We start from the raw sequence: 19,328 nt of genomic DNA, 5'->3' as shown, positions 1-19,328 counted from the left end.
GCAGACAACTAAAACTACTACTTGTATAAGCAGGGATGGCTAAAAGTTTGTAAGCAGGAGAGCTATATGCTGCTAGATGCTAACAGATGCTAACAGATGCCAACAGTTAAGTGCGAGCCTGTAGAAATTGCGACTGCCTCCAATGACAGCGTGTGTGTGTGTATAAGTGTGTGGCAACTAAATGTTTTTGTGTGTGTGTGTGTGTCTATCAAATTATAGGGATGCTGTAAATTGTGGTTTCCTGATTTCTTTCATCACAATAAACGCTGCAGGGGGATTCAGAGCGACATGAAGTTCCACTTCTTCAAACAAGCTCTCATTGTGCTTCACTTTTATAAATACACTCGAGGAAGTTCTGTGGCAACTAAATGTTTTTGGTACTGAAAGAAAGTCTTCTGTCGGGTTGACAACTTGTTATTCCAGTGACAGCTGGAGGCGTCATGTCTTCAGTTTGTCCTTTCTTCACATGTTTGTGATTGTGCAGGAATTCATTGTGGGAAATCTTTCAATTTGGACTCAAGGATGAAATATCTTATTATTTATATGCTACTTTTTTTGTCTGTTTTTGTTTTGTTTACTTGTTTTGTCTATTTTTCAGTTTTGGTAGACTTTTGCATATTGTAGTAATGTGTCAATGTCAATTCTGATTGGCAGCAGGGTGTCCAGTAATTGTTGATAAAGGATAGCGATTAAATGGGCTGTAATTATATTCATATTGCACTTTATCAGGTCTTTGCGACTCCTCAAAGCACATTTGTTTTGCAGGAATGCATTGTGGGAAATTCAAAACATTTGACACAAACCTCCAATTAGACTCAAGAAAATAATACCTTATCATTTATATGCTACTTTTTTGTCTGTTTTTAGTTATTTATTGTTTTTGTTGACTTACTTTGTGTTTGTTTTGTCTATTTTTCTGTTTTGGTAGACTTTTACATATTTTAGTAATGAGTCAATGTCCATTCTGATTGGCAGCAGGATAACGATTAAATGGTCTGGAATTATATTCATATAGCACTTTATCAGGTCTTTGCGACTCCTCCAAGTGCTTTAAATGTACACCAGTCATCACCCAAACCCCATTCATACAGCGCAATGTAACACTTGCTCAAGTAAGTTAACATCAAACACACTCACACACCATTGGCCATGCCATTCGGAGCAACTCGGGATTACGTATCTTGCCAAAGGACATGTTGACGGCTGGGATTGAACCCACAACTTTACACATATACTGTCAAAGTATATTTACTGTTTGTCAACCGTACGCAATGTTATTGACTTGAATATTGCTAGCATAACGTTCATTTTCAGGCTCTTAGCTGAGCGGACAAAGGTATTTAAGGTATTATTTACTAGAGTAGTAAATAACGTTTCCATTCCACATTAACTTTATGGGAATGTTCCAGGTATTAGTCCAACCTTCAGGTGTCACCAGGGACAATTTACCTTGTAAACACATTATATTATGATGGTAAAATGCATGAAAATATAAATAAATGTATTTTTTTTCTTTGCAAAATGATATCTGTGGGATAACGCCTGCTGAGATGTCCATTATCAGGAAAAAATGGATGATGTGGGAGCCAGAACAAAACTGAAAGTAACTGGTTTTGACTAGATTTAATGTTATCCCCAACAATGATTGGTGCTACACTTTGGGTCTTTTCATGGGATTTATTGACAAAACCCCCCACCAGAACAATAAGCAGTGCCATTCCCAAATGTAGGTCTATTTACTTGATGCATTTATATATATATATATAGAAATGTTATTCATTGGGATAAACCCCTTGAGATGCACCATCTCGTTTTCAAGGGGATCCCGAAATAAACAGTAAATATATGGTGTGGTATGCAACACAAAGAGTCCATCAGTGGAATAAACCTACATTCAAACACAGATTAAGAGAACCACAACTCCACGGATAGCTGTTAATATATTTAGCGCCTCCATTATACTCTGAGCTGTTGTGTGTATAATGGACGCGAGCATTTCGTCTCATTGTGTAAATGTTCATGCTCTCGGCACAAAAGCAACTGTTGGTAAGAAGGGCACACGAGGAAACAGCGCTGTGCTTAATCATAATGGGTTATGCCTCGCTGCTTGCTGTGGCCTAAATAAAAAGACAAAACAGCTTTCCGAAATATCCTCCCTTTGATAGAAAAGGAACCCATTGTCTCACTAACATAAACAATATATGGGAAAATTCTGTTGTTGGATTCCTGTCATGTTTTCTCAATAAAATGCTCGGAAGAAAAAACAAGAAGAGTACAGTACATTTTTGTATAGCTTTATACAGATTGATGCTTAGGTTTAGTATATCTGAGATGAAATTGATTCAATTATTTCATTTAAGTCATTTGTGGATTAGCTTGTAAAGGTACGAAGCCCCCCTAGGTGAAGTCATGTGACCGTGTAGTTCCTTTATAGCCCAACAATAGCCACCTTTAGCTTAGCGGTGGTGAGGTGATGTCATGTGACCGTGTTCACAATAGCATCAATGAATAACTATACCTACCAATGTATCGGGTACATTTAACAACCTTGCGTTTTGTAGTTGTGGTGTCAAACTGCTGCCACAAGAAATACTGTCCATCCTATTCTACAAATGTATATTTGTTGTAGCAAGAGAAGCTGTTTGGACATCAGTTGTGTTTGGGCAGACATCATAATTTAAAAGCCTATAAATTGGGGAGAGTAGCAGAGATAAAAGTTGCTTACATAAATGATGTGTTTATTTTGATAAATGTAAGCTTCCAGGAGTATTTGAGTCGTGCTTTAGATCTCTTTCCATTTTTGTCGTTTCTTGTCAAAGAAGCCTGTGTAGGTTCAATCACTTTGGCAACGATTCCTGGCATTTTAACGACAACGCTAACATCTATTCCTCTAGTTTGACAGAATTGTTGCCTGACTTCACCGCCAGCATTAGGTGTGTAGAGTTTATGCAAATCAAAGCTTCTTGTTATTCCCTGGAGGTGGAAATACCTGCTCTCATCTCCATCAGCCCTGCCAGTTCTCCGTGTGGGCGCTCTTTATGATGCAATACCACAGATTCTGGGGTTTAGACAAAAGGTAACAAACAACCCAATGACACAAACACCTGCACGGATAATGCTCGTTTCTAGGTTTCAGTTATCTTTCACATGTTGTTAATTAACAAACCCTGGAGAAAGTTATTCCAAGTTGTTCTTTTAGTTCTGATCTGGTTCGTGTTAACATTGTCTCGTTACAAATGAACAAGGAACTGTTGACATGAAGTCAAATGGACCAACGGTAACTAATTAATTGAATAGTACTGTTAAAGTCATCCTGAACACACTAGGGATTTCATTGAAATCCTTACTCATATATTTGTAGATTACCAGATGATCTTACATACATATGTACACCACTTATAACATTTCTATCTTGACAAAATGAGCTACAATCACCTTTGTCTAACCATGTTGGGAGCTTTTAAAAAGCACCATGGCTCAACAACACAATTATACAACAAACAAACAGGGTATGATTTAAGGCGGGGGTTTCCTTGTGATTGAGAGGCCATTAGAGTCTTGTCCCTTTTCAATTTGACCTGTTCGAGTGGGTTGTTCCTATAAAGTTAATTCTAACATATTGTTTGCATAACAATTCTTGTTCAGCTATGGTTTTACTCCCTTTCTTGTTAGTGCTAGTTCCAAAAAAAAACAAGAAGGTGATACAGAAACACAAAACCTAAGGCTTCAATATACAGAACAACTCAAACCAATGGTTGACGTTCTGGCGAAGAAGTCGACCTCTGACATACCGTCTAAAATTAAAAATATTTTATCTGTTTTATAATTCCTATAGTAACATACAGTATGAGTCCAGTGATTCATTTCCAGTGAGGAGTACTGAGAATGGGCAGAAAGCGTTGTCACAAGGTGCATCACCTAAAGCTCAATATCAGCAAAAACAGCATGAAACACAAAGTTGTAGTCAGTAGTAACAGTAGGCAACGCTTCAAATATGGATGTTGCTGCAAAAAACCTACACATTTTAAAACGTGGATGCTTCACGAACATTTTCTATTTTGTCATGGTGGGGATCCAAGATAAGAGACACCGATTCAATGTCCTGTCAAATGTGAAGGATACCACAATCACTCCAGCTGTGATGGGGTTGAATTGAGGTCAGAAAAGTGTTTCAGCAGAGCATCGAGATTTCAGAGCAAATATTTATCTTTGACCTTTTGGATACAAAATGTCATCATTTTTGTCTATTAGACATTCTGTCATATGAATACTTGAGTTATGGCCACCATTTTATGTTTCCGACCACCCAGAGACAGACCTCTTCCTCTCTCATGAGAATGTTTTGACCTTTCCATCAAGACATGTTCATCACTGGCTGGAGAGGTGTCAAATCTGACCGTTCCCCCTCGTTACAGCACTGTGGGCCGTCTTAATCATGCCTCTCAGAAAGAAACTAGACTCCATCTCACACGCTTGTTACAAGGATTTAGACTACAAAGACATCCAATTAGAACGGACCGAGCTTGCAGCTGGAAGTCTGGTCCAATCAGCGAACTAAAGGACGAGAAGTGCAGGCAGTAAGGAGCACATCTTCAACCAACAAACACATTGGTTTGCCATTTATTTCAAGCATCCAAATCCATTATTTTCCAAAACAATCAAAGCTCATTTTCAATAAAAGTTTGTTTTCCTTTAGTTTTTTGGAATGAATGCATGCAATGTCAAGCAATTAAAATATGCTGATGACACGTCCTTTAAAGGTGGGGTCGGTCATTTTGGAGAAACCAGCTCGAGTGCGCTAGAATTTGAAAATACACAACCGGATATAATCTGCCACTTCCTCACAGAGCCCCTCCTCCAACACACACGAACGCGCACATGACCAATGAGGGCACGAGATAAGTTTGTGCCCAGATGGAAGGCTGACAGGCAGGTAGGCCATCCAGTTACTTTAGCCGGCTCAGATGATTGGTCGTGCTTTTTACAGCGCCACGGCTTCCAGAGATGACTTTTCTTAATGGATTTTTTGTCAAAGCACTTAAGATATTCATTGCTATCGGGATGTTAAGAGCATTCCATGGAATATAACACAAAGTGTATCTCGAGCCGGTTTCTCAAACTTACCTACCCCACCTTTAACAAGAATAATAATGTCTTTCATGTTTTCTCAGGTTTCAAAGCTTAAACTGTGGTGTAAGGTCAACTTGATGCACTTTAAATACACTTTGAATTCCCTAATTTGCAGACATTTTAACCACTTTTAATAAAACCTGTGAAGTCACCTAGACGAAGACTAACGTTGTGTCTCTATTTGTGTACTCGTGTATTTACATTTGCTGTTTTGTGCGTTATAATGCGAAATATAGAACAATTATTTCTTGGATGCTGCAGTCATAACATCAAAGTTTGGAAAGCTGGACACCTCTCACACTCAAAAAACGCCATCTTTGCTACGTAGTAATAATAATAATGGCAACGTTAATGTAATTAGAAGATTAGCCGTTAAGGTTCCTCCGGTGAACACAACATATACAAAGACAAATACCTGTGGCTCTTGTTCACTATTTAGGTAACATACTGTACCACTATACTAGAGTCAAAAACACACCGTGGTTGATTTTATATGTGGCCGTTTGAGACACTACTACACGGCCACATTTTACGCAACTACATAAGTGTTTAAATTGTTATATGCCATTTAGTTTGTGTTGTGTGTTTTGTGTATTCACTTGGTACGCATTGTACTAAAGGAAGTATTCAAATTGAGACAGCACACAATTATTAATGTAAGTATGATAGTCAGAGTGTTTCCAAAAGTCTGAAAGGGGCTTGCAGTAAGTCTTGACGTTTTATAAAAGTGAATGTCAGCCAGATAGAGAGCATCCTTGTGTTCAATATCTCTGTCTGCTATGGACACTTGACTGTAATAAATAGAAACCCTGTAAATCATTAATGATATAGCTCAGTTTGGTTTGCTCTCCTCAGGGCAACAGTACATAATACCACTGGCAAAGAAAAAGGTCATTTATCCCACTGCGGTCGATGTATGACGTCTATCTTTGATATGAGAGTGTATGCTTTGAAAGGAAATAGACACAGGGTAAACTGACGAGTAACAAGATTTCCATTGAGAGATAGAGCGTAAGCCCGTGAGTTTCTTTTCTCATTAAGTCTCTAATTTCAATGGGCTTTGATGTCTTCTTACATGGATTTTCTTTAGTTAGTGCAGGGCTATTTGAGTTGCTTCTTTATATATGTGTAAATCCGTCTATAATGATGGTTTTCTGTCCTGGGATTACTCCTATTCTGCTCATGCTCACTACCTGGGCAATAACGTTTTTCAGAGCCCAAGGGAGATGTTCTGCCTAAAGCCCAACAATATTAAGTCTATTATGACATAGGAAAGAAAAAAGCAGCAAAACCTCGGATTTGAGAAGCTGGAACTGGGGGAATATTTGGCTTTCCAAATGGAAATAATTGGTTGAATGCAACTAATCAGACATAAAATAGCTGCTGGTTGAATATCCAATTGATTTATCCATATTTTTGCAGCTCTAGTAGAGTTATGTACAAATAGCCACAGATCTGAGACTGATTACACCTCCAAAAATAAAAACAATCAGACTTCAATTACACTTCAACTGATTAGAGCTGAACAATTAGTCCAGGATTGATGAATCAATTTTTAAAAAATAGTCGGAAAACACTTTTCATAAACACTTAAAGGTGGGGTAGGTAAGTTTGAGAAACCGGCTCGAGATACACTTTTTGTTATATTCCATGGAATGCTCTTGAATGAATATATGAAATGCTTTGACAATAAATCCATCCGCGTTTGTGTGTGTTGGAGGAGGGGCTCTGTAAGGAAGTGGCACATTTTCTCCGGCTGTGTATTTTCAAATTATAGCGCACTCGAGCTGGTTTCTCCAAAATTACCTACCCCACCTTTAATCAGTTAAACAATTGTTTCCAAGCAATCATACTGAAATATTTTCGATGCTCACAGGTATGCGCTTTCATGTGGTAGTGAATCAAATATATTTAGACTAAGCTGAAGTTGATGATTATCTTCATTGATGATATGTAGTTACAAATGTCAGACAAGACTAAAATACATATAATAATAATAACAACAAAAACACAGGCTGTCATATTAAGAATGCTTGTTTGGTCTAAAATGAAAATGACAAATCCCTAACCTGAAACATACATGATCTGTGTGAGGACTCTTTAATGTAGAGACACTACATACAGATATACACCTGAACATCAGCAGGAGAGGACTCTTTAAAGTAGAGACACTACATACTGATATACACCTGAACATCAGCAGGAGAGGACTCTTTAAAGTAGAGACACTACATACTGATATACACCTGAACATCAGCAGGAGAGGACTCTTTAAAGTAGAGACACTACATACTGATATACACCTGAACATCAGCAGGAGAGGACTCTTTAAAGTAGAGACACTACATACTGATATACACCTGAACATCAGCAGGAGAGGACTCTTTAAAGTAGAGACACTACATACTAGGGCTGTGCAATTAATCGTATTTTAATCGCGATTACGATTATGGCTTGCGACAATTATGAAAACAGCATAATTGACAAAATACGATTATTTTGCTGGGTGCGCTTTCGCCCCTCCCTAAAAGCCCACTCGGCCACGTGGGAGTGACATGTGTTGTGAGTGTTCAGCGCGAGCGAAGATGTCAGAACAAGAGCAGCAACTCGTTAAAAAGAAGGGTAAAACTATTTCCACTATTTGCAAGTACTTTGCCATTACATTCCACATCGCTAAAGATATGTGCCCAGTTAGCACTGTTAGCAACCAGGGCTTTAAGCAACTTGTCAACACGTTGGACAAGCGTTACGCGATGCCGTCTCGGTATTATTTCAGCAGGTCTGCGCTGCCTGCGCTATGTGACAAATGCCGTGGGGAAGTTGAGAGAGCTGTGGCTTCAGCTGACTACTTTGCTACCACAACGGACCTATGGTCTAGCCCAGGGGTGCCCAACCAGTCGATCGCGAGATGTGTCTAAAAATGGAACAACAATATTCTGTTTTATCGTTAATGTCCTGTAACATAATCTTCCTGTGCCAGAATAATGCACTTGAACGCATCAAAGCTTTGTGATTGGCCGGCGTCACCCCATGTGTCGGGGCGTGGCTGAGGGTCTTCAGTACAGGTGGCAATATCGTTCCCTGTCTGCGCTCATCTCTGAAACCAGACCATGTAAACAGGCTGGTGTTTCTTGCAAAAAATCTTTAAGCGATGACATGAGCAGCCCTACCAGCATTTGCCATGGTGGCCTAAACATTTTTATTTGGTCTTAAATTGTAGTTCAACATTTATTTCCTGTTACTTCTGGACCATGACGGTGGGCCAGCCTTCAACGTTTAACTGAGTGGAATCAGACCCGGCGTCATGGGCGGGCCCCATGGGGCCGGGCCCGCCCATCCAGGATTTGGGCCCGCTGTTTTAATCAGGGCTGAATACAACATTTTAATTGTTTTATTATTATGTTCAGTGGCGGCGCCAGGGTATACTGGGGTAGGCTACAGCCATACCAAGAAATGGCTTAGCCCCACCATGAAAAATGTAAGCAAAATAAAGTCTGCCAACTCGCGCGGAGTAAATTGCACAGACAGCAGTAAATACCGAAGACTAGAAACGGTTGGAAAACTTTTGTCACGTAGTGATCATCTTCTCAATAGAACATCTTTGATAATGTCTTCTGGCCAATCAGAATCACGATAACGACGTGGTGTTGTTGCAGGAAGTCCCGACGGAGAATACTTTTGCTGTAGTACATCTCTATATACATCGATACAACATTACGTGTTGATAGAAATCAACACGTAATGAAATAAGACCCCACGGTTTGATGATTGATAGGTGTGTGGGCTGTCTTTCATTTTGACACACAGAACAATGGGGGCTATCCACCCTTATCCACAATGTAAAGTCATTCACAGCCTCTCCCCTCTTCTCTCTGTGAGGAGCAGCAGGTTCAGCTTTCAGAACAAAGTAACACTAAACTAAAATGGCATTCATTTTTTTTAAACATGTCGTGTAGTAATAGATTTATTTATTTCTCTTCTCAAGAGAGTACCAGAATGTGTATTTTATGTTAGTATTTCAAAAAATCTCCTGGGGGAGAATCCCCCCAGACCCCCCTGCAGGGGTTGGGTTTTCAGCATGTCAACTCTTTCACCAGTGGGGAAATTGCAGTATTGGCTCCAGGTCGCCCTTTTTATTTACTACAACACAAATGTGCCTTTTTATTTCAAACAGTTCAATTTGGATTGAGACAGGGAAATAATCTAAACCTCACGCGTGGCGTTTCACTGTCAAGGGGAGCGTGTATGTAATTACATTGCAAATACTGACTTGAGCCCCACCACTGTATGGGTTAGCCCTACCATAGATTAACCAACAAAAATACTCTGGAGCCGCCACTGATTATGTTTATTGTTGTTATTTGTAGGGCTTTGTCCTAATATTTATTTTTGTTTTAAACTATATTGAAAGATTATTTTATTTTTTTGCTATGAAATTCTGAATGAAAGGCTGCGCAAGAGACTGGTTTTTCGCTGGGTTGAGTCGTGTGGGTTTTTGAGTGAGATGCGGCACAGCAGCCTGTCAGTTTACTCTTGCTAGGTTAGTTTGGCTATTATCATTTATATTTATCTGCAACAATATCAGGAAGTGGTTCACACTTATACACTTGAAAGGAATATGGCAACTCAGCGCCAGATGCAGGCACATTAGAAGACATCAGTTACATTACCAACGAGCTAGCAAGCCAGCCAGGGACAAGGGAGGCTGGCAATTATATTTTGAAGATAAATTGACTCTCAAGCCGACCGCTGCACATGCTCTCTGCCTCGCTCAATTTCTCTCTCTCTCCATCGCTCAACCTTACTCCACCTCTCCACCCTGTGCGCTCAGGTTTGCCTGTGTCCTGCCCAAGTAGGCTCAGCGTTACAAATGTGCCACAAAACCAACCAATGGATGTAGCCTATTATAAGACCGTCAACAGCCTTATGGCAACCTAACCCCCCCCCCCCCCCCCTTGACAAATCTCGAGATTTCCCGGGAAATGTAAGTTTCGTGGTGGGCCCGCCCTGGTAAATCAAATGCCCGCCCAGAGACGTATGTCTGCCGCCGGGTCTGAGTGGAATAATGAATATGTTTTACCAAAATGTTGGCTATATGTTAAGGAGTTTTCAGTAGGTTGTGACAGTGCACTGCATCATATTTGATTTAATTTATTTTGGTCTAATTTATTTTTATTTATCATATTAATAATATATGTTTAGTATGGTTTTGGAAGTGCGCTCCAACATATTTGTTGATCTTGTTTATTGGTAAAATATTATTTGTTTTAAAGTTTAATAAATGGTCAATGAATAATCGTCAAAAATAATCGTGATATCAATTATTGACCCAAATAATCGTGATTATGATTTTTGCCATAATCGCACAGCCCTACTACATACTGATTTACACCTGAACATCAGCAGGAGAGGACTCTTTAAAGTAGAGACACTACATACTGATAAACACCTGAACATCAGCAGGAGAGGACTCTTTAAAGTAGAGACACTACATACTAATAAACACCTGAACATCAGCAGGAGAGGACTCTTTAAAGTAGAAACACTACATACTGATATACACCTGAACATCAGCAGGAAAGGACTCTTTAAAGTAGAGACACTACATACTGATATACACCTGAACATCAGCAGGAGAGGACTCTTTAAAGTAGAGACACTACATACTGATATACACCTGAACATCAGCAGGAGAGGACTCTTTAAAGTAGAGACACTACATACTGATATACACCTGAACATCAGCAGGAGAGGACTCTTTAAAGTAGAGACACTACATACTGATATACACCTGAACATCAGCAGGAGAGGACTCTTTAAAGTAGAAACACTACATACTGATATACACCTGAACATCAACAGGAGAGGACTCTTTAAAGTAGAGACACTACATACTGATATACACCTGAACATCAGCAGGAGAGGACTCTTTAAAGTAGAGACACTACATACTGATATACACCTGAACATCAGCAGGAGAGGACTCTTTAAAGTAGAGACACTACATACTGATATACACCTGAACATCAGCAGGAGAGGACTCTTTAAAGTAGAGACACTACATACTGATATACATCTGAACATCAGCAGGAGAGGACTCTTTAAAGTAGAGACACTACATACTGATATACACCTGAACATCAGCAGGAGAGGACTCTTTAAAGTAGAGTTTAGTCGAGTATAGGAGTTTGGTACAAGAAAAAGGTTTGTATGTGTTCTTTGCTTGACATCAGTTGGATGAAATACAAAATAAAAATAGCATTTAGAGAATTTAGCCCATTTGAAACTAATTCCCGAGCACGAACAATGGTTTGTTTTATTTCAAGCTAATACATTTGCATTTCTCTGAGTTTCTATCTTTATTGTTTATTGCACTTATCGCAAGTTGCTTTGAGTAAAAGCATCAGCTAAATGTAATGTAATCTCTGTAACAGTACCTAATTTCTTCTTCAAATTAAGTAAATCATGTCCGACACACAAAATTCATCCTGAGTATAAAAGCGGGAAAGAGCGTTGAGGGTTTTTGTAAAAGGTTTTTGTGTGTACATTAGGTGGCATCAGTGAGATCCTTAAACCCTCACATTTGTTTTGGGTGATGTGAACATTTTGACAGCCCGTTCTGCTTTCAGTCAGAGGAGGATTCTGGGAAGAGGGCAGTGTTTATCCCGAGGAGGATCAGCACTGGGATAACAGCCTGAAGACGGCTAAACATTAACAGACAGCAGCGAGATTATTCCCACTAATTATCTTCATTACTGATACAAGAAATGTTTTAGGACAACATCAACTGCCCTGATGTTTCATCCCTACAGAAACAAACAATTTCATTACGGATTCATCAGCTCATTATTCTGGAGTGTGCATTTCATCAGTATGTTCTATAATATAATAATAATAATTCATTTATTTTATATAGGCGCCTTTCAAGGCTCTCAAGGTCGCCGTACAAACACATAAAAAACAAGATACACAATACCTAACACCAGCATAAGAAACATAAACAAGACAATACAACAAATCAAATAAATAAAACAGAGGATGTGTGATGGATAATGATCAGGGTGGATATGCGAGTGTGAAGAGATATGTTTTGAGGCGTGATTTGAAAATGGGGAGAGAGTATGTTGGTAAAAAGTGGTTTTCAGAGCCCAAGAAGATGTGCACAGTTTGCTTTCTGTCATTTCAAATCACAAATATATTTAGTTTATGATCTCATAGGAGGGAAAGAGGCAACAAAACCTCACATTTTTCGAAGCTGGAATAGGGAAAATGTTGGCTATTCACTTAACCCGTTAAGCCCTGAGCCTGTTTTTCAGGTCTCAGGCTCGAAAATGACATTCCCAGAACAAATGACTATATCTTCACTTCTAAAAGAGGTACATTAAAAATCTTTTTTCTCAAAGTAATGATAAACCTGTGAGTTGGATGTAGAAAAGTCAGAATCAATATAGAATTTTTTATTTTAAAGTAAATTGAAAAATTGAACAACACAAATTATTGTGTCCGTCCAAAAAAAAAAACATTACTTATAGTGAAAACCACCCTTCAATGATGGGATCGGAGACTAAAAGCTTTAGGAATCCAAACTATAAACATATAAGTACCCTGTATCAAGATTGATGCAAAAAAAGTGACATTTGACCTTTTTAGAGAGGTTTAGAACGAACTAGCTATCAAGAAATGTGCTTGGTAATTTCTATTTTTAACATATAAATTCTAGGATTTCCTATAAAAAGCCAGAGGTAATCACACTTCACACTTCAATTGATTAGAGATGAAACAACCAGTCCATAATTGATTAATCCACAGAATAAATAATTGCTAACACTTTTCATTATAATATGATGTAAGCCATTGCATTTTCTCAAATGTAAATATATGGTATGACAGTAAATTGGTTATCTTTTGACTAAGGCTGGAGTTTATGATTTTTTTTTTTTAATGATTCATAGTTACGTCTTTAAAATGTCAGATAATAGTACAAAATATATATATTATAATTCTAAAATATAAATACAAAGCCAAAGTGACATTGAGAATTCAGGTGTGGTCTGAAAGATAATAAAAAAGGCAAAGCTGACAAGTTAGGATTTGTTGTCTGGTCTAAAAATAAATACATAATACAACCAAATCACAAACATATCTTATAGGACTTAAAATACAATACGATTTGGGGATTTTTTTTTCACATGACATAATCATTAAATCAAGCTTACACAAAGACATCAGAAAATAAACGACCCTAAAGTAGGACAACTCCACACACATGTCCATATAATGAGAATATTATGAGCAATATAAATGTGATATTTCACCATTAGTAATGACAATAACAATGTCAAATCTCGACATGTATCTTTCATTGTTGTCATCCAGGTGTGCAATTGAAATTAGTATCTGTGATTTACATTGTCAAGGTAGAAACCACAAATGAATAGTCAGCATAATTTCTGTTTGATATGAAATCGTCTGCATTAAAACATCCCTGTAAGAAAGTAGTGCAGATAAAAGACTCACCATGAGCAGAAACGTGGAGAAACACAAGGTGACAAAAAGCAAACTTTTCATATTTCCTCCTCAGGTAGAATCCTCTCTCGCAGGTAATAAATACAATCAGGAGTCCGGACTTCATTTAAAATCCACTTTAGACTTCTCCATCCCGACAACAGGGTCATAAAACTGTTTTAATTCCATGAAAGTGCAGAGACAACGGATACAAATGCATGAGAATCCAGTGATGGTGTGCATCCCCACTGTTTCCCTCCACTGAGTTAACGTGCAGAGAGAGATCACTGACCTGCAGACAAGTCTCCAACAATGAGTACAGAGACTTCCGGTGCTGTATTTCAAAATAAAACCTTCATTTACCTTCACTTCCGGAATGCCCCCCGCCATATTTGTTCTGGTTTACGATGGAATATTGATTGTCATGATACAACGACAGATATTTGGAAAATACTTATAGTTGCTATTTGTGTTTGTTATCCTTTTTGTCCCTGAAACCCTTACATGTATCTTGTAAGCCTACATCCTGCATGAATAGAGACGAGATGGTATTTGTTTTTGTTCTTATTTTGGCTTAGGCTATTATTTTTTTTCTTCAGCCTAATAAAACTTAAGTACGATTTTGATGTATTGTTTCCATACTACATTTTGGAAGCAAACATTGTACTTTCTACAGTAATATTGTACTTTTACTCTACTATTAAAAATGTCACTATACAATTAATAAAGTTTCTTCATATTTACATATTTCATTCAATGCTTTGAACATCACCTACTCATTAATATTCCTTGTTCTTTTATCTTACAAAATACATTCTTCATGGTTACAATAGAGAACTGCAGTGACGCATCCTAAAACCCGGAAGTAAGTTAGCATTTTTACCACTTCCGGTTCCTTCGACAAAAAGCAATGGGATTTCTCCATAGGGTTTTGGAAAATAGCTCGAAATAAGGTCTGTGTTTGAGACGGATCACGTTTTGTTCTACGACATTAAATCCATCAGCAGTGACCCCACTGGTGATTTTTGAAGAGTTGACGTGTCTGAAAAACGATGGTTGTTACCGAGTGGCTGAATAGGACTACAGAAGTTGTCCAGGCCATTTTACGTCATTACACCGAACACGTAAACACTCCCGCTAAGTTTGTTTCCCCGTGGTCTGCTTGAAAGCAAGTCCCTGCCTCCTGCAAAGTGTTCAAACAAAAGCTTGAACTTGTACCATTTACAATCTGTATGTTTGAATATGGATCTTAAGTCGGGTTGACGTTGAAGCAGCGACCCTGCAGTAGTTCGTTTATAGCATTACGTTAGCATTTTGCTTCTGGCGACTAGATTTATGATTAGAAAATGATAAAAGTAGGATAGACATGTGGAGATTATCCGGCTGAACAAAACGTGATCCGTCTCTTAAATGTGTTTCAACCACAGACCTTATTTCCAGCTATTTTACAAAATCCTATGGAGAAATTGCATTGCGTTTTTGACGAAGGAACCGGAAGGAGTTTACTTCCGGGTTTTAGGATGCGTCACTGCGGTTCTCTATAGCCGTTAAATAGGCCCTATTATGCTTTGTGGGATTTTCCCTTTTCTGTAATGTGTCATATGGATTTCTGTGCATGTCAATGGTCTGCAAAGGATCCCTTTGTTCCCTCCAGATGGAATTTTCTTTCTCTTTTTGAACATGAAAGCATGGAGACATGTCCCAGAAGAGGCACTAAATACAAATATTAACCTGAAAATGAGCAGAATGTGGCCTCTTTAATTGGCCCATGATGCTTACCACCTGCAGTTCACAGTTTATCCACTTCTTTATTACCAAAAGACTACAGATGGCAGCGATCCAGAACTATTTTCATCCCCGCCAAATCATTTCTGTGCGGACTATCAGAGCCAAACAGAAGCCCTGTGTTAGATGTTTTCCCACAATACACTGAGAGGGGGAGGAATAACAGGGAGCTGGGGTTTGTTTGTCTAAATCCAACTGTGAAGTCTGGATCCAAACACTCACTCACCCCACAACAACCCTGTTACCCGGGGTAACCCATAACCCTAACTCTAAATACATTTGAAATGATTTCACTTTTTGGTTAGACATTTGAAGAAAAAATGGTGTGATACGCAGCTATTGTGCCTATTCTTTTCTTTCTTTAAAAGAGGATAAAACCATTTTGGACGTTTATGAATTTGTAGAAATAGTTTCCAAGTTTGCATATTAAGCAAATGGGATTGTATGTGATGTTAAATGGAGTTCATGTGGAAGCCATGGAAGTACATTTATTGAACAAATATATCATATTTTTTGTTGTATTGAGTTTGCTTCTTCATTTCATAATATGGTGGAGGAAAATGTTGATATATTCATATCATTTCATGTTTTCCCTCTGTCATTATACTTTTGTGGTTCCTAAATTGCGTTTTTTTTAATTCTACATTTGAAGCATGAAAACTGTTAAGTACAAAGGCTAAATGCTAACAAATATGGATTAAAGGAGACTTTTTGGTAGCAATAGTGTATGTGCATTATAAACCCATCCTAATCTGGTTAATGCTCCCTTCAAATAGCAGGAAAATATGGTGCCCTTGGCTTTAGACCAGGTTTTTTTTGGTTACTGGTGCTCAAGCTAGCAATATGCAAGACTGCCTGAACATATCTCATTTTAACAACACTACCATGTGCACATACATGGGCACAAGTAGGCTATATATACAGTGATACTTACACAATGTTGGCACTTAGCGTTAAAAGGACAAATACGTCATTCTGAAACTAGCTTTGACTGTTGTACTGCGCGGATGTGAGAAAGGGCGCTCTAAAATAAATATGTATCCACTTCAATGAGTCTTTCAGATTTACAACTAGATTATGAAAGTCTTTCTTTGAAATCTAGTAAAGTTCATCGGGGAAACACACAGTTTATCAGCTAAAGTCACCTAAGATCCGAGTGGAAACTTTGTGATTCAGTAGGAGCTCTCAGGACATTAATACATGCTCCCGTCTCTTTTTATAAATGCACATATCTCAGTACATGGTTTCTGTCCTGGCAGCTACCAGCTGTGGGTGAAAGTATCAACAAGACATTAATATGAGCAGACAGAAAACATAAAGCAGTCCCAGTACTTTATGACTTGTGTATAAACCCGGATTTAAACTGCGTGTTAGGAACCGTGGCTCACTGATATAAGGACTCAATTGCACAACCCGGAGACGAAAGGGTATGAAGAAAAATAAACTTTAATGAATCAAAAACAAAGAAACACTCTTTACAGAGGGAGTGACAAAACAGTCACGAAACAAAACGCTCTCATGGAGGATATCACAAAAGGTACTTGGTCCCTCTATGGCTGCTTGGATCTGACTTCTTGGCATGACGAACAAGACGAACTGACAACAGACAAGGGGAGACAGGACAATATATACAAGAGGTAAGTGGGAACAGGTGGAAACAATCAGGGGCGGGGCAGACGCTGACGATGGCAGGAAACAAGAACCAAGGAAGTAAAGGCACCTGGAATGAGACAAGGAGTACAAAATAAAACAGGAAGTGAAACAAACAAACAACGTGATAAATACCTAACAAACTAACATAATTGACGGGACACAACACTGCGTGATGTGTTAAAAAAAACCTTAAACATGTAAACCCTGAGCCAGATAAGGGCAATAACTTATCTTTAAGTTTCTCAACTCTTATTTATTTCTTATTTATTTTTGGCTCATTTTTTATTCCAGGGGAAAATTGGGTTTGCGAAAGTTGCTTCATTTAAGAAAAATAAATTAAATAAATATTTTAATTTTCTTTTGAAAAAGGTGTACAAAAAATTCAAAAAAGTATAAAAGATTACAAATAAATATATATAAAAAAGATAAAACATAACCAATATTTTTACATATTATATAAACATAAAAAGTGAAAGATACGCTTATTTAATAAATATATTTATATTTATATAAAACGTTTACAATTGTACACATTGTAATACAATATATATAACTCAAATAAACTTTAAGGACATGTTCTAATGAATTTAAATTCAATTCAAAGTGGCTGTATTGGTAAACATTTCAAGAAAATGTTTTGCTAAAGCATCGGAGTACACAAAAAAAATGTCCCCCCCGGTACCCACATGCATTAACACTGATTGGATGCTAAATTAATGTTTTGTTAGTTTTGAAGTGGTTTCTGGGGAGCTCTCTAAAGAGGAAGGGCGTTGTTGGTTCCAGTCATTTCCCTTATAAGGTTTTCTGTTGCTTGTCATGGTTTTTTTTCTTTCTAAATGATTGTTTTGCTCTGATTTTAATGTATTCACCTCCTGGAAAAATACTGTAGTGAACAGCTTAACAACTGCGAGATACAAATAAAAGTTTTTATTATTTTAAAAATTGCTCACATTTCAGTTTCGAGTGGGAAAAGAAAATTAAATTGGTACCTAAATATCCTTTTTGCTGAGTTGAGTTTCTTACAGTATACTATGTGGAGATTTACTTTCCAGTTAATTAAGTGTGATAATTCATCCATGTAACTCAATGATTATTTGTGTAGTGCCTAGAATACTCCTTAACGGCACTCCACCATGAACAAGGTATGCAAATGTCTCTTTCAATAAACAATTACATTACATTACATGCTACTTGTTAGACGCTTTTATCCAAAGCGACAAAGCGACTTACATACTCAATACATCAACTGTCTCTGCAGACTCCCCCCTTTTCTCCAGAATGTATTTTATAGTCTTGATGTGGATTTATACTCTATACAAACACTACCATGACATCTAGTGGGTAATCACGCTCTGTGCAAATTCTGCTCAAAAACTCCTCATTTACAGTCCACTTCAAGATGGTATCTTTTAATTTTACATAGAAAATTTGAGTAGGCTGTCTAATTTATACCGTAAACTAATGAGGTCAATAGTAGTAGGCTAGTGTAAGCTCCCACATTACAGGCAGATAGGATGAAATGGTCAAAGGTCAAATGCTTGTATCCCTGATGGCATGTGTAAGGGATTGGTAAAGTGCGGTGGGAACATAGTTGAAGCCTCACTAGTTGTATATTTTGACCACACCACAAACAGTTTTGCATATATCTGAGATATAAAAATAAGTATAGAAAGATCAATCAGGGAAACATCATGTTTAAATAAGACTGTACGTGGTTAGTAGTAGCCTATCGCACGGGCTGATTCCTGTAGCATTTAATTTAGATTTTATATATTTAAATTTGACTACTTTTAAGACAATACCAATAATTGTATTGTTGTCCTACAAATGATTTGTAGGCTATAGGGAGTGGGAACAAGGCAACTGAACCAGCAGTATGATCAATTACCCCGAAATATAGCTAAAATAACACATTTACTGATACCTTACCCCTTACTGTAAATGCATTTTACAATTTGTGGGACCTTGAAGGCCTATTATTTTTGTTAAAATATAAAAATATTAGACCATTGAGACAACTTTGTGTGTTCGGATGTTCGGATCCAAAAGAAAACCAACACAAATAAAAAACTATGGACATCCTACTATTAGGCCTATAATAAAACCACTTGTTGGACTTGATATTAACTATATTTAGGCTATTTAAAAAATAAAATGTTTTGAAACAAGGAGAGTTTGGATTTGTTATTTGAATATGGACAGTTTGGTCTTGAATGTGTTTTGGGAGAGATTTTAAGAATATATCTAGGTCTAGG

The 19,328-nt window shown here is 37.7% G+C and overlaps 1 protein-coding gene across 1 annotated transcript in view; it reads right to left on the bottom strand.

Annotated features, from left to right (window-relative positions):
• LOC117550267 (vasoactive intestinal polypeptide receptor 2-like) overlaps positions 1–13,892 on the bottom strand; it is a 75,337-nt gene extending 61,445 nt beyond the window's left edge. Inside the window, exon 1 of the mRNA XM_034222645.1 lies at positions 13,648–13,892. Within this exon, the coding sequence (XP_034078536.1) occupies positions 13,648–13,698 (51 nt within the window). The 5' untranslated portion in view covers positions 13,699–13,892. The remainder of the gene's footprint in view (positions 1–13,647) is intronic.
• Between the last annotated feature and the right edge of the window lie 5,436 nt (positions 13,893–19,328).

The sequence above is a fragment of the Gymnodraco acuticeps genome, unplaced genomic scaffold (assembly GCF_902827175.1).
Source record: "Gymnodraco acuticeps unplaced genomic scaffold, fGymAcu1.1, whole genome shotgun sequence".
Taxonomy (NCBI): Eukaryota; Metazoa; Chordata; class Actinopteri; order Perciformes; family Bathydraconidae; genus Gymnodraco; species Gymnodraco acuticeps.
The sequence above is the reverse complement of the archived record's forward strand: the minus strand, read 5'-3'. Positions and strand labels throughout refer to the sequence as shown.